This window comes from Acartia tonsa, chromosome 1 (genome assembly GCF_053477335.1).
Source record: "Acartia tonsa isolate MP-2025a chromosome 1, ASM5347733v1, whole genome shotgun sequence".
Classification (NCBI taxonomy): domain Eukaryota; kingdom Metazoa; phylum Arthropoda; class Copepoda; order Calanoida; family Acartiidae; genus Acartia; species Acartia tonsa.
The window spans coordinates 33,153,883-33,170,335 of NC_137260.1; the positions used below are offsets into that span (position 1 = coordinate 33,153,883).

Genomic DNA, 16,453 nt, shown 5'->3' on the forward strand with positions numbered 1-16,453 from the left:
AGGACTTAATTTATAGAGTTGCCCCGCTTATGATATCATACTTAGTTGTCATAAACATCATTATTCAAAAAATCAAATTAACAGGATAATCTACAGAAGAAGTAATTTTGCTTATCATCATTGGGGATGTACATCAATTTATTTGCCATTGGTTATTCGCCCCTTAGATCCCCAAAAGCTTAATCTTTTTATTTGAACTTTTTTGTATGTTTTCTCTGTCTTAGAAAATGGATTTTTTCACTATCCCTTTCTCTTTTTCTATCTAACATACTATCTTTATCTCTCTCACTTTTTCTCTCTCTTTCTATCTCTCTCTCACTTTTTCTCTCTCTTTCTATCTCTCTCTCTGTCCTTGTTTTCTCCCTTTCCTTTTCTTTCTCTCTGCCTATCTCTCTCTTTCTCTCTCTATTTCTCTCTTTATCTCTTACTCTCTCTCTCCCTCTCTTTCTTTCTCTCTTACGCTCTCTCTTTCTTTCTCCTTTTGTCGTTCTCTCTCTCTAACGTTCTCTTTATCTCTCTTTCTCTCTGTTATGGTATCGCAAATTATAAAACTAAAAATAAATAAAGCATGAATAGCAACTCCATGAAAAACTCTTTAAACTAATTATTTAAATTCTTCCTCTTTCTATCTCTCTTACTCTCTCCCTTTCTTTCTCTCTATCTCACTATCTTTATACATCAATTTATACGTAAGAACCTGCAATCTATCAAAAAAAGTCTATTTTTCTCTCACTTTATTATTACCTCCGTCATGAAGGAGGTCAGCTAGATTAAAATGGACCCCAGAATCGGAATCTACGACCCCAAATTGTATGGAATTATGGTCTTCAATATTTCATATAGGCCCTATGGGGGTTATAATATCCAAAACCAAATGTAAGGAGCAAACTCTCAATCAATGATTTCTTTGTATATAGTTATACAAGTTACTTTTCTCAATCAAGGATGACCACATCCATAAAAGCGAAGCTCTGAAAACAGGAGGACAAACGAACACTAACAGAACTGAATAATCAGAATATAAGTGTAAAAAAGTGAACACAAAATTGTAAGTAAATTTGTTTAAATACCGCAAAATACTGAATAATGTTTAAGGACATACTTACATTTTTAGGACTTGATTAAAGAGATGATTCGCTTATAATATTGTACTTTGTTGTCCTATGAATCAGTATTCAAAATAATCAGATCAATCGGATAATTATATCATATAATTATAAAGCTATCCGGACGGACAGATCAACCCTAATCATAGAAAAGATCTATAAGCTAATTGTATCAATAGATGTAAAAAAATGCATCAATGTTTGAGTTACAAAATAACAGCACAATTATCCAGAAATAATATGCTAATCAATTTTACCTAAATATCATTAACACCAATTTCTTGGCAGGTTTTTTTTGTCTGAAGCTTACGATTTCAACAACTTATTAAGTTTTCCTTTTAGAAAAACTTAATATGGTTTTGGGGTGATTTAGGCTATTTTATTTTTAAATCCGAAGCATTTCTATAATTAGGGTTAATCCGTACGTTCGGAATATATAGCTTTTTTTGTTATTTAGGCATATTAGAATTGTCCTATCATTTTATGGTGATTCCTGTAGTGGTCAGGTACGATTTAGAAAGCATAGCAACTCCTTAATTGTTACCAGAATGTCCGTACTGATTACTAGGACAATAAAGTACGAGATGATCTTTAATTTTTCAACAACAATTTTGGGATACTGATTACTAGAATAACAAAGTACAATGTAACTTTTTTTTGAAAAAATGCTTAAATACGTTATGATGTTAAAGGACATACTTACTTTTTTACTTGATTTTAGAGATGCTTTGCTTATAACATTGTACTTTGTTGTCCTAGTAATCCCAAAAATCAGATCAGTTGGATAATCATATCACATAAAAATGTGTTGTTAAAAAAGTTAAAAATGAACATGTTTAAAATGGACGTAAAGACAATCTGCTAACAATTAAGGAGTTGCTACGCTTTCTCTATCGTACCTAAGTACTACAGGAATCACCATGCAAATATCTATTTTAATAATTATATCATACGATAATGTTTTCAAATAAAGTAAAAAACCTGCATGTTTTAAATGGATATATGGACTTTCTGGTAACGATTATATAGTTGCTATGCTTTCTAAATTGTACCTATATAATAAATCATCATGCAAGGTTTGAAATTGATAGGACAATTCTAACATGCCCAAACAAAAAAGACCTAACCCTTACGGACGTACAGATGGATCAACCCTAATTACAGAAAGGCTTCACTTTTAAAATTATGATAAATTCCATATCTAGCGCAAATAGAACAATCTTAAAATGCTTTTTGTACAAAAATACAAAAAGTTTTAACTTAACATTATTGGGTAATGAATCACATCGTATTATAGACAGTTATACTGATAATAAATGATTAATAAAAGAATAATTCCAGTTCTATTGGCCCCAAGAGATTTTTATGATTTTGATTTTATTATTCTTATTATAAACTTTAGCTTTTCTCACAGTTTGAAATGTTTAAGTAAAAAGGGACCTATAAATAAAGGTTGTTAAATATAAGGGTAGAAAAGTTGATTTTCAAATGGAAAGTTTAGTGATTTTTTTCTTTGTTAATCTATTTATCTCAAATATTAAATTGAAAGATATAACTTGAAGCCAAATTACATATATTCTGAGCTTTTTAGGTTGGGGTTAATTTTGGAAGAAAAAAGGGTTTTAGGAGTTTATTTTTAGTAAAAAAGGGTCGAAAGCTGTCAACATATATTTTTATCTTTTTTCGGCTTTGAAAGTGTTTTTTACAGCCGGCTGCGAAATAATATATATATACATAATTCAATGATTAATTTAGCCAAACCTATATTTAAAGCGTTTTTGTCTGTCTTAAGATTTAGTTATTTTCTTCGCTTTTGGATCTAATTGTCTTCGTCCATGTTATTTAAGATTTTAAATATTTCTGAGCTGTATAAATTAAAAATGAATTAACTGTTGTTGCAAATTTAACAGATCTTATTCCATGATAATATTAAGATATTTTTGATATTTTTGCCTCAAGGAGTTGCCTCTGTTTACATAAATATTGTGTTGGTAATCAATTCCCCGCGTGAATCTTTTATAAAATCGCAAAATGACCCTTCATATTTTGCTGATATGGATGTAATAACATGTGGAGGAAATGATCAACAAATATTAATGGACAGACTTCTTATTAAGGGACAGGTGTATGTATTCACAAAAATTATTAGCAAAATTTTTTTTGACTGAATTTTAGTTGCAGAAACAGAAAAAAAAGCAAATTGACACTTGAGTTTACGCGAATATATTTGATCTTTGAATTTATTTTCTTAAACATATTCTGTGTTTTATCCTTATTTCACGGATATAATAGCTTAAAGAATTTATACGTAAATAAATAGATAACGGGGAATTTTATGATTTTATAATAGGAAGCAAGATAACAAATAGTTTTCGGGCATTTTTCAGTTTCCAAAAAGTAGAAAGTGCTAGAAAAATTCTCAAGTAGCAAAGCTACTCTGATTTCAAATGTCTATATGAATTTTTAAAATTTTATCGGTGAATCATTACTTACATTCAGTCCGTCATTATTGCTATGAAAATTGTTATTTTTTTGGAAGAATCCTTTGACCAATAATTACGAACACAGTAATAGTGTCTGACTGATTATGACGTAACAAAAAAAATTAGCCAATGAGAGGCCGTTTTTGACCAATGGTAAAATTTATAGTGGCCTCTCATTGGCTTATTTTTTTTTGTTACGTCATAATCAGTCAGACACTTTTACTGTGTTCATAATTACCTACTCAATAACTTGTAATGTTATAGATTTAAAATAGGAATAAAAACTGAGGATTCGTACTAAGTTTCTCTGTAGTCATAAATCATCATTTTTTATCATAGAATCAACATTCACGTTTTAAGTCTAGACTATGGCGACGATACAGGGCTTATAGGACAATGGTCGACAAATCAATACTTTCCCTGTTATTATGCAATTAATTGCTGCTTTAATAGCCTATTTATTTCCTAGTTAATTTCCTCGTAAGGGCGAGATTCTCCTTCGATTTCCCAAGTAGTAATCTAGAGAAGCCAGAGCATCATCCATGTGTTATGGAATGCGATACTCTAACACCCGAGGATATTAGGTTAAGTAACATCCAACAGACAACTAACCATTTGATTGCACTACTTTTGTCTGAAAGTCCTAACTGTGTATGGTAATGAATTACGTCTGTTTACGGGACAAGGCATTCCCCCTATTCTCACTGTTAGTGTCATGTGAAAGAGCAATTTTAACCCGACACCTTCGCGACAGCCTCTAGTTTGATAGCTATTGGGAGAAAGAAAAAGATGAAATAATTTTGGGTAATTTCAAAAGACATATTTCCCTTTACTCCTGACACTAGAAATATGATTTAGGAAGACTGACAAAAATATCATTTTTTCCATTAAAATATTATTTATATCCATAAAAGAATGCATGTTACACGTCTAATTTACAGTTAAAGGCCCTGTTAGAATAAATAAAGAGATAAATTGTATTAAAGAACTTTTAAAAGTGTAGTACAAAAATATGTCACAAAAAGATTAAATATTGGTTGATTAAATCAGAAAATCAAAGAATGAAAAAATTATGATAAATTAAACGTTCCTCAAATATTTTGTGGGCAATCCTGATATCCTTATTTAAGGACTTTAAGGATCAAAGACTTATTTACAGTCCATTGTTCTCTCCCTGATTGTTAGCAGATGTTAGTAAGGAAATGGTAAGAAATATTATATTATTAATCCATCTTTTCAAAAGGATAAAGATTTTATTTCATTTGCTCTTCTTCAACTCGAAAATTTGGAACAGAGACACAAATACTAAAAAGATTATATATTAGAGTAGCGTATAAATTACAAATTGAAAGAATTTTTAAAAAGAAAAGTAAACAATAAAACAGAAGTAGTACACAAATCTTGTGTGAGAGATACAGTAAATAGAGTAGAGTCTATACTGCTGAGATGCTGTAAAGTCAGAAAGAGTCCGATGCACATAGTCTAGTTGAAGAGTAGACGCACTAGCAAATTTTTAAAGCGAAGCTTTTATTATTCAGAGTAGGTCTGTCATTCCGTCCATCCGCAAAGTATAGCTCTTATTGTTAATTTTGGCATGTTAATATGTCTTTTTCCATCAGAATAATGTTTCTCTCAATTTTCTATCCCTTTACTGAAATGCAAAGTAATATAACTTTTAATTAGTTCTCTTATCATAATATTTGTCTTATCCTCTGCTTAAAATGAGAACAGGGGAGTAAAAGATAAAACAGATTAAAAGATTTTAAATCATATTTTTTGTTTGTTTTATTTTCATTAAAAAAATACTAATAAGAACTCTTTTTCACTCTACCTTTGTCTAATAGAATGCTTCTTTTCACACTTAATATGAAATATAAATAGTTAAATGACTTACATTGTATAATATTTTGCTAAATTAAAAAAAACCGCCTAATTGATATTTTTGATAAAACTTAAGTTGCTTAATAAAGGATTTCAACTGTTTTTAAGATTGAAAAAGTTGTAAACAAATATAATATTAAAAGTAAACATTTTGATTTAAAACTGTAGATTTATTTTAATCTTCTTGGATAATAATCCTAAAACTTCTTTGAGATTAATTTATAGAATGTATGTATATATTATAAACAAGGATGAAATTTGTTGCAAAATTGCTTAGTACAACGAACTGTTTAAGGACATACTATCATTTTAGTATTTGATTATAGAGATGCTTCCCTCGAATATTGTTAATTGTTGTCCTAGGAATCTCTGTTCAAAATAATGTTTTAACTTCACTCACGTACGTTTCTTGTAACGATCATAGAGTTTCTACGCTTTCTAAATGTTTCTGGAAACATCATGCAAAGTTTTAAATCGATAGGACATGCCTAAATTAACGATAAGAGCTATTCGTTTTGTAGGGACTAGCGTGTAGATTATTATTTGGAAAGGTTCGCTTTTAAAAGTGAAATTAGTATTCTTTAACTTTTACAGTTATCTATTTATGTATAAAGACATTTTTCCAAAATCTTATTTATTGATTTGGTGTCTCAGAATATATTTATAGATTCGAACATCTTGTAGTGCGCGATGTGCGCTTTCTGTGAAGCTTTGTAGCTGGTCATTCGACCATTTGTTAGCAGCCTCTATAATTATATTCCTTTTTAAAACTTTAAAGTTGATCACAATAATTGATGGTTGATGTTAATTTGAAATCAATACTTTGCTTTAAAACACAAATCTTTAAAATTATTATGGATGACCGAAAATATAAAGTAAATGCATATGGCTACCAAACTTCATTCAAAACTAAAATTTTAACAAAGAACTAACCGTTGTTGACTTTGCCCAATACTTAAAATATTCCAAAAATAAAATTGAATTTAAAATCTAATTTAATCTGTATTAATAGAAGAGAGCCCGGTAGTTAATTCTATCTATGCTCTGATATATAAAGTAGTAAGGTTTTTTTTGTCTAGAGCTTAAAATATCAATAACTGCGCTAAACCAATTGAGTTTTCCCTTTAGAGAAACTTAGTTTGGTTCATGGGTGGTTTTAGGCCAATTTATTTTTAGATTTAAGTCTTAGAATGGTTTTATGCTATTTTTCTTCCTCCCTAACAGAGCCTCTAGATGCTAAGGGCGTAACCGCAAGAATTCGGAAATTTTATTTTAAATATAGTTAACAGCATTTTGGAATTTAGACTTTTTAAAGATTGGTATTTGGGCAAGCAAAGACCAAAAATATCAATTGAGTATCCCCTTTGAAAGATTGACATATCATTAGATGAAAATGCAACTGAACAAATATATAACAAGGATGGTAACATCCATAATTAGTGAACGTTAATTAAAAAAGGTTTACAAATTTGTCAACAAACTCACTATTGACGTAAGTTACACAAACTTTCTTTCATCTAAGAATTATTAGATGATATAATATATGTAGCTTTTGGGAAACGTGGTATCTTGCTTTCTTTTTTTGGGTGTATCGATAGTCAAAAATAATAGACTCTGTAATTTAAAAACCCACACCGCCTACCCATGATTTTTTCTTATTATCTCTCAACAAAGATTAGTTATGTAATTGTATCGTTTGGACACACAACTAAAGGACCAACCAATCAAAATTCAATAAAGGTTCCCACCAACTAAGCCAACTAATAAGAAAACATTATTATGACTTTATAAATAAACTTTGGGAACAAGTGTAATAAACAGCTCCTCCCTCCCTGGGCAAATATACCTTGCTAGGTGCTAAGCCACAAGACAGAATCCAAACTAATAAATATTTCTAAGTGTGTGTAAGGTCCCTGGAAGTTCAAATTATATTGAAGACATCTCTCCATATAAAACTTAGATAAAGATCAATAAAATCAAGAAATAAAGGGAACATAACAAATGCTTAAAAATGTATTAAGGGTTTGTCGCACTAGTATGTTTGTACTGTAATGAGTGACATATTATTGAGTTACTGTTATAGGATGTTAATCTTTCTGAAATGTGTAAGTCGACATTGCCTAACATTAATAAACTGTTTTTATATTGACATAATAATAGTAGAATACAAGCAGGGATTATTAATGATTCCATAAAGATAATACATTTGCTTATCCGTGGATCCATGGTGTATACAACAAGGAATGATTTTGGTGTTGCTAGATTGCATTTCTAACAATGGCGTTTTTGCAAAACTCACAAAAATATTTTTTTTAGTAGATTTGTGGTGATTTGATTAATTATCTATGCAAATTCAGAATATGTTATTCTTATATATAAAACTAGCGGCTACGCCCCTAGAGGCCTCTAGTTGCACTTTAAATGGTTTTGTTTGTTAAAGTCTCTACGATAATTCTTTAATTACGATACCTCTTTATTTGACGTTGAAGTCTCCCATACATTTTTAAAAATTTCGATTTTTTTTCATTTCACTTGGGAGGGTGGTGGTACCCTCCCCCAAAATAGTTATAAACCTTACTTGGACCCATGTTAGGGAGAACCCGATCGGTTCAGCGGTTAGCGAGATCCTTCGGTACAGACACACAGAAACACATACAAACATCCTGTTACTTTAGTATAAGGATTGAATCTTCTTAAAGAATTTTTTTGTCTTCTAAATTGTATGAACACTTTGTATCTAACAATACACCCTTATAGCTTCGACGTTTATCCCTTCTTCCCAATACATATAGAGAAAAGGGACACTACATCAGTTAAACGAAGCAGATTTTTAGTAGTTTAAGTGTTGGTGTCTGGCTGGCTTTCTGTCCATCTGTCTGGAAGTAATCCTAAATTTCTGCATCTACGGACAATTTCCCTTAAACCTTTCTAATTAGATAATTTCATAAAACTTTAAAAATAATTTTTCATATAGTAAAATTGAAAATTTATGAAAAGTATTTTATTATATGTCTAAAAACAAGAGTGTATGTTTGCAAAGAAGGAAGGGAGGTTTATCTCCATTGAAAAGTTTAAATGAAGTCCATTTTACTCCAACAACAAATTCGAATAGAAAATGCATCAAGTCAATATCTGCCACAAGGATTTAGTTTTTAAAGAAAAAAAATAAGATTATTTTTTTTGCTTATATAGACTGGTAATTTTGGTAAAGATTCCACTGATTTGCTTGGATTCTTTATGAAATTTGCAAATTGAACTAAAATGAAGATTCCCTGTAAAAGCTTAAACTTTGTCCTTTTACATTTAAGAATCAACTTATTTCAAAGAAGAAAAATATTATCTAAAATCCACAATTAATTATTTTATGTTAGAGGGTAAATTTTATAGTAGTAATGTTCTACATATAACGGCAAACTTTCCAAAGAGAAGAATTGAAGAGTAGATTTGTTAATAAGATTATAGAATCAGCGTCCAAAAATACGAATTTTACAACGACACATCTTTTATTGATTTAGATTTGCAGGCTTGCATTTTTTATGACTTTATTTTATTTTTATTTGGCTCTACGACTTTTAAACTTCTCAATAAACATGGAATGTAAGGATTAGTATTTTATGAAATAATAGTTATTTATCGCATCATATTATAGACATTCTTTCCGCGTAAATTGAAATAAAAAATTATAAGTTTAAAACCAGTTAGCCCTGAGGTACCGAAGGCCCGGGCTAACAAAATATACTACTAACGGCTGCAAGCCTAGGCTTTACAAACAACTAAGCATAATTACATACTTTCTGAGGATAGATTAAAACGGTCCAGGACTTTTATGATGCTCTTCTTGTAATAGAAATCTAAATATGCTCAGTATTATTCAAGGGACATACAGAAATATAATCATCTGATTCCTATAAACTTTTGTAGTAAAACTTTTTTTTTTGCTTGATCCTTTTTCTATGTAAAAATGCATTTAGTTCCCAAGCATGTGGGGCCAATATTTGTCTTTTGCTATCTTTAAATTTTGCCTCAAGGGGTAAGGTAGGGATAACCCCCACTCCATATTTGTTAATCAAATATTTTTTTCTGATGGAAACTTCTATCTGAAGGGTTAAGGCACCTTCCACCTAAAAAGGTAAAACTAAACCTTTCCATGACCCATACAAAGCATTTCAGAACAGAAGACCATTTAAGGTTGGCTGTTAGCTGTCTTTTGGTACAAACACAAAAAAAAGACATCAGGACAGACAAAAACACCCGTTTGATATAATGTCAACACCAAAGTATATCAGGAAATATAAGCCCCATATATTCCTCTGATGTGGTATGGGCCTCCACGAGTCCACAGGGCAGACAATAAACTCTGATGTGGTATGGGCCTCATTTATCACAGGGCAGACAATAAACTCAGACTTATTCTCCTTAACTTAACTTTACAAATAGTATCCACACAAATATGCACAATTTTTCCCCCAATTTTATAATTTATCTAAATTAGTTGGACTGTGTATTATAACACATTTAAGTTGGTTTTATGTTTATTTTACAACTATGTATTTAACTTTCTTGTAATTTTTCTTTTACATCTATAAAGAAGATTTCCCTACAGCTTTTACTTTATATTTAAGTATTCATAAACATATTATACAAACTTTTAACGCTGGCTTCATCTGACGATTTTTTCCCTTGTTAACCCAACAAATTTAATGAAGGTGCGCAACTTCTAATGTTTTTTTTGGTGAGATTTGCTAAACGTTAGCGCGACAATAACATCGTTGATTATGAATTCTAAATGTATTCACGGACAGAGAAAAAGTTACAAATCCAGACATTTTCTAGTTAATGAACTTTCTTCATGAATTTCTGTGCACGCGCCTAATATAATGGCGATGTTACTCTATAATTTACTTTGTCCGTCGGTCCGTCAATCAATCAGTTAGTTAGTCAAGGTAGACGGCTGATTTATTTTGTAAGGATTCCCTTAATGTATGAGCACTCTTTTTAGGCAAAACATAAAACTCCCTTATTGGCTTCAAAATGTATATAAAAAATGTATATAAATATATATATATATATAAATAGCCTTACATTGGACAAAATCGTCTATTCTTTTTCCTCATGTTTATCCATGTTTGTGTATGTACATATATGCTAATTGATAAATTCAAACAAAATTTTATACGAGTCTTCCTTAAGTCAGAAATAAACAGATTAGTAAAGAGATTAGATAAAACAAGGATGACAACATTCATAAAAGCGAAGCTCTGAAATTGAAGGACAAACGAACATTAACACCTGTAGAGTGACAGAACTGAATAAGCAGATTATTATTGCAAAAGTATAAACAAAATTGTAAGTAAATTTGTTCAAAAACTACATAAATACAAGATACTGATTAAGGACATACTTACATTTTAGGATTTAATTACAGAGATGCTTCGCTTATAACATTTTACCTTGTTGTAATAAGAGTCAGAATTCCAAAAATCAGATGAATCGGATAATTCTAACATACAAAAATTTATGTCAAAAAAAAACAACATGTTTAAAATGGACATACGGACATTTTGGTAATGACTATAGAGTTGCTACACTTTCTAAATAGTACCTAACTACTACAGGAATCACATTGCAAAGTTTGAAATCGATATGATGATTCTAACATGCCTAAATTAACGAAAAGAGCTAACCATGACGGACAGACGGATGAACGGACGGACTGACCCTATTTATAGAAAGGCTTCGCTTTTAAAAATATGGGAGAGATTAATACATAGATATATAGTGAATATAAGGGAGAGAAAGAGAAGCAGAGAAAATTTATACTAAAAAGTTGGAGAAATAGATAAAAAGAAAATATTCGAAAATAAAAGAATGAATTAAACTGTTTATGACAATATTTCTGGAACTAAATAATATATGTATATGGTGTGCAATCATCTTCGCACGTGTAGTATATTATCAGATCATCATATTTACAGTCAAGTTTTTAACAACTAAAAGGGGGAGGTTTTTTTTACAGGCGATTTCTCTTGGGATGATTGAAACAAACTTCATAAAAGAAGTTATACACCTTCCTGGGACCAATGAGAAGCTACCTTGTAAAGGACAACCATATCGTAACAGCGGTTAGCTAGATCACAGACAGACGGATAGACATACAGTTACTTTAATATACGGATTATTTCAATGAAACGCCACCTCATTTCAATTTATTTTTTGTGTCTCTATGCAATTATCAAAGACAATGTGATAAAATGCTGAAATGAATGAACGGCTATCATGTTTGTCTGCGTACGTGTATAATTGTTTGCTTTTATGCAGGTTTCTATGTTTGTCATTAGGGTGTGAAGGCATAGAAAGTGTCAGCTTTTCAGGGAACCACAAAACAGTCAGAAAAATGTATACAATTGTTTTTGAATTATTATCTTAAAGCAATTCGCCATTTAAAATTACCAAACCAAATATAAAACTTAATTGATTTTAAGCACAAATCTTAAAAGAGCATGTTGTAGTTCTTAAAATTACGGAAATAAAGGAAATAATGCAATATTCATATGAAACCTATATTCTCAATGGGCAAACAGTTAGGGTAAAATAACTTGCTTCAGATGAAACATCCCATATCCCTGGTGTCAATAAGGTACCCTGTATCAATAGTGGATAAATTTGTTATTCAATATTACATATATAGTGATCCTTAAGAAATTGGTTATTGACCCCCAAAGGGAGGGAAGGTACATTGGACTTCAAAATTGTACTGAATTGTTTGATTAATTCGTTTACTCATATGATGACTAAAAATTTAGTGACTTTTATTAAATCTTGATCAGAATGTACATAATAGCAGCGTTGAAAAGTTTTAACCATTGATTAAAATATGCATATTCATGAAAAGGTTTTTTTATCGTCCATTGTCTTGTGTATCAAAAATATTAGTTTGATATTTTCATGCAATACTTTTAAAATAATCATCAACTTCATACTGTAGTTTTTGTACTATACCTTAGATTTTCATACTTTTCTTGTTTCAGGATGCCAGGGCCTCATGGAGGGGGGCAGCACAACCAGGCCAGGACTCCTTTCTGGTACAGGCACAGCTACCATCAACCTGATAGTCTCCAGGTATGTACATAGATAGATAGATATTTCTGGTACAGGCACAGCTACCATCAACCTGACAGTCTCCAGATATGTACATTGATAGATAGATATTTATGTACAGTAGATCTTTTCATGAAAATACCCTTTTTCGAATTTCAATCTTCTGCTAATCTAAAAAGTTACTTTAGGGGCCTAGAAATATATGTACAAAATTTCAGCTCTCTATCTCTACTGGCGACCTAGCGCCAGGCATGTAAAATATCAACAGATAACGGTAGCACGGCGGTTTTAACAATATCTCAGTAATGTGCAGGTTTTTAGCTCTTCTGCATATTTCAATTTAAACACATAAGGCCAAAGATATTATATCCAAAAAATCTTTTGTCAAAGTCTACTCTAGACCTAGCGCCAGTCAGTTTTCTAAAATCATGCATTTTATACCTGTGAAAAATGAAATCGCCAGCGCTAGGTGTAGAGTAGACTTTGACAAAAGATTTTTGGGATATCATATCTTAGGCCTTATGTGTTTAAGTTGAAATATGCAGAACACCTAAATTCACCTTCCAAGCCATTCTCTAAGCATTTTAATTTTTTTTTTGAAATAACGGGATTTCAAAACTGCCTTTTGAAAAGGCCTAAAAAATATCTTTTTTTGTCCCTTTTTTCACTGTATATAGTTACAACTTATTAAGATATTATTTTCAGGTAAAAAAAAATTGGCGCTTCCAGCACCAAAACCGGCAAAAACAGGCAGTTAAACTTCTGAACCCCTACTTAACCCCATGACAGACCCCCCCTCTATCTCGGCTCCTGTTACAGATAGAGACGTAAAACTTTTTTCTGGTTGTTCATGTGTATTTTTAGAGAATTACTTTTTCTAGTCATAGCGGTCAGACCGCTCCTTATCCGCTTTTTAGCGGCCAGCCGCTAAATATTAAAACAGCTGTAGAGCGGCCATTTTTAAAGCTAAGAAAACCAAATTTTATGACAAACTATTATTTTTTATAATAAAAAAATACCTTTTCTGACCATCCCAGAAAAACGCCAAATAACAGAAACCGCCAATTTAAAAACGGCGGTTGGCGGCGCTAAATAATATTTTTATTTGTTTATAGTTACAACTTATTAAGATATTATTCTCAGTTTAAAAAAATTGGCGCTTCCAGCACCCAAACCGGCAAAAACAGGCAGTTAAACTTCTGTATCCCTACTTAACCCCATAACAGACCCCCCCTCTATCTCGGCTCCTGTTACAGATAGAGACGTAAAACTTTTTTCTGTTGGTTCATGTGTATTTTACTTAACCCATTAGTGCCGAACCGGGCATTAAAACCACGTTTCGAAAAATGAAAAAAAAACAGTGTCCGGCTTCATAATTGCATCATTCTCTACTACCCTGGCTTTCATTTCCCCCTGGAGCAGGCAGTTTAGCTTACTTCCGTTTGCCGGTATTGCTCAACAAAATTTGAAAATCATGAAAATTCAAAATACCCCTTCTAACTTTTTTGTTTTTATAGTAAAGTCACTGTTTATTTTCGTGAAATCTTATGTTTATTGACAAGTACATCTATTTGTGAATTCGTTTTATTCAAATTATTATTTTTTATATGATTTTTTTTATCGTTTTTTTACGCCCTATTATGACCTGGTTCGGCTTGGCCATAAATACCCGACAGTTTTAAAACCCGGCTTGGTTTCGGTTTTTATTACCTGGTTTTAACTTTTCAACCAATAAAAATAACAGTTTACGTCATTAGTAAGGGTTTGAGCCACCCTAATAACCCTAGTAATCTCTATAGGTGTCACCCAATAGTTTTATGCTCGTTTTCTGATATGTAACACCCAAATTTTATATGTTCTTTTTTTGTAGTGTGTGTCTTTTAAAACTTTGAGCAACGGTTTTTTTTACCCGAAAACGGCGGCACCTATAGCTGAAACACTAAATTTGAAATAAATTGCTTCGTATATTACTTGTAGCTCTATAGATTACATGAGGTTGTGTAGTTTTCAATTACGGATCGTATCAAAGTTCTAAAAAGTGTTCATCTCACTTTGGGCGTTCAAAAATTACATTTTTCGATTTTTGGTCAAAAAAACCGGGTTTTTACTACAAAACTGGGTTTTAATGCCCGGGGAAACTGCCCAAAACGGGTCATAATGCCTGGTTGGTATTTATGGCCAGGCCGAACTTGTTTTTTTTGCAACTTTCCTGTGCACGCCACTAGAGCAAAACAAAAAAATCGGAATTCCGTTTTTACCATTATAAAGCTTCCCTGAGATTTTCAGCTCGATCGGCCCATAAAAGTGGCGCTCGGCACTAATGGGTTAAATTACTTTTTCTAGTCATAGCGGTCAGACTGCTCCTTATCCGCTTTTTAGCAGCCAGCCACTAAATATTAAAAAAGCTGTAGAGCGGCCAATTTTAAAGCTAGGAAAACCAAATTTTATGACAAGCAATTATTTTTCATAAGAAACAAAAATGCTTTTTCTGACCATTGCCAAAAAACGACAAATAACGGAAACCGCCAATTTCGGCGGTTAAACGGCGGTTGGTGGCGCCAATTAATATTTTTATCTGTTTATGATCACAATAAAAGACTACATACAAAAATTGGCTGGTTAAGGTCCGGAAAGGGGCAAAACAGTCAATTGTTCAAATTAATGTAATAGATTTTTATTTTAGTCAGATGCCAGACGCAGACAATTAAAAAAAATAACATTTAGAAATATTATCAATTTGTCTACAAAATCAAAATATAAAAATCTAATTATTAAAAACATCAAGATGATCTTTTCCATCCTATTACATATTATCTTTCTTATTTTCCTTTTCAAATTTTACTTTTTTACTTATAGACTTAAATTGTAAAATTAAGCTTATCATACATGCCTACATGACATATTAAATTTTTTTTGAAATCAGCTGTTGTTTTCAGCTGACCGCAGCCAGTGGCGGCAGTCCATGTAAGCTTCAAATCAATTAAATTTTTTGATAAATATATATTTTATAAAATTTACATATTGATAAACATTTCAAGAAATAAGAAAATTACAGTCATTTAAGTTTTTATGTTTAAAAAGGACCTAAAAACAACGGATGTTTGATAAAGGGGATAAAGAAATATAAGACTTAATATGACTAATGATCGGATAATTCCTTATTAAATAGGAAGCCTTACATAATTTTAACCCGCTTGGTATAATATTAGTTAAGATAATTGGAAGAGACATTTAATGTTACATCCCCTCCTCCCAAACTGTTAAAAGACTGACTTATATCATGAATATCATGGCTTCTATTACAGCTAGAGACCTTGAATTTTTTTTGTTAATTCTAGAGTAATAATAAACTTCCGTGAATAGTAAGGCCATGACCGTTTGGCCACTCCTTGACCGATTTTTAACTGATTTTTTATTTCCTACCTGTAGTTTTGCCGTTTTTAAGCTGCCAGTAGCGGAATTCTAAAACAGCTCTAGACCAGCCAATTTTTGTATGTAGTTTTTATTGTGATCATAAACAGAAAAAACTAGTGCTGCCAACCGCCGTTTTACCGCCGAAATTGGCGGTTTCCGTTATTTGTCGTTTTTTGGCGATGGTCAGAAAAAGCATTTTTTTTTGTTATGAAAAATAATTGCTCGTCATAAAATTTGGTTTTCCTAGCTTTAAAATTGGCCGCTCTACAGCTTTTTAATATTTAGCGGCTGGCTGCTAAAAAGCGGATAAGGAGCAGTCTGACCGCTATGACTAGGAAAAGTAATTTTCTCTAAAAATACACATGAACCAACAGAAAAAAGTTTTACGTCTCTATCTGTAACAGGAGCCGAGATAGAGGGGGGGTCTATTATGGGGTTAAGTAGGGATACAGACGTTTAACTGCCTGTTTT

The 16,453-nt window shown here is 31.4% G+C and overlaps 1 protein-coding gene across 1 annotated transcript in view; it reads left to right on the forward strand.

The window, feature by feature from the left end:
- The window catches only part of LOC145317402 (uncharacterized), a 184,337-nt gene that overhangs the window by 108,993 nt on the left and 58,891 nt on the right, over positions 1-16,453 (forward strand). Inside the window, exon 3 of the mRNA XM_080158469.1 lies at positions 12,499-12,589. Coding sequence (XP_080014595.1) covers positions 12,500-12,589 — 90 coding nt within the window. The 5' untranslated portion in view covers position 12,499. The remainder of the gene's footprint in view (positions 1-12,498; positions 12,590-16,453) is intronic.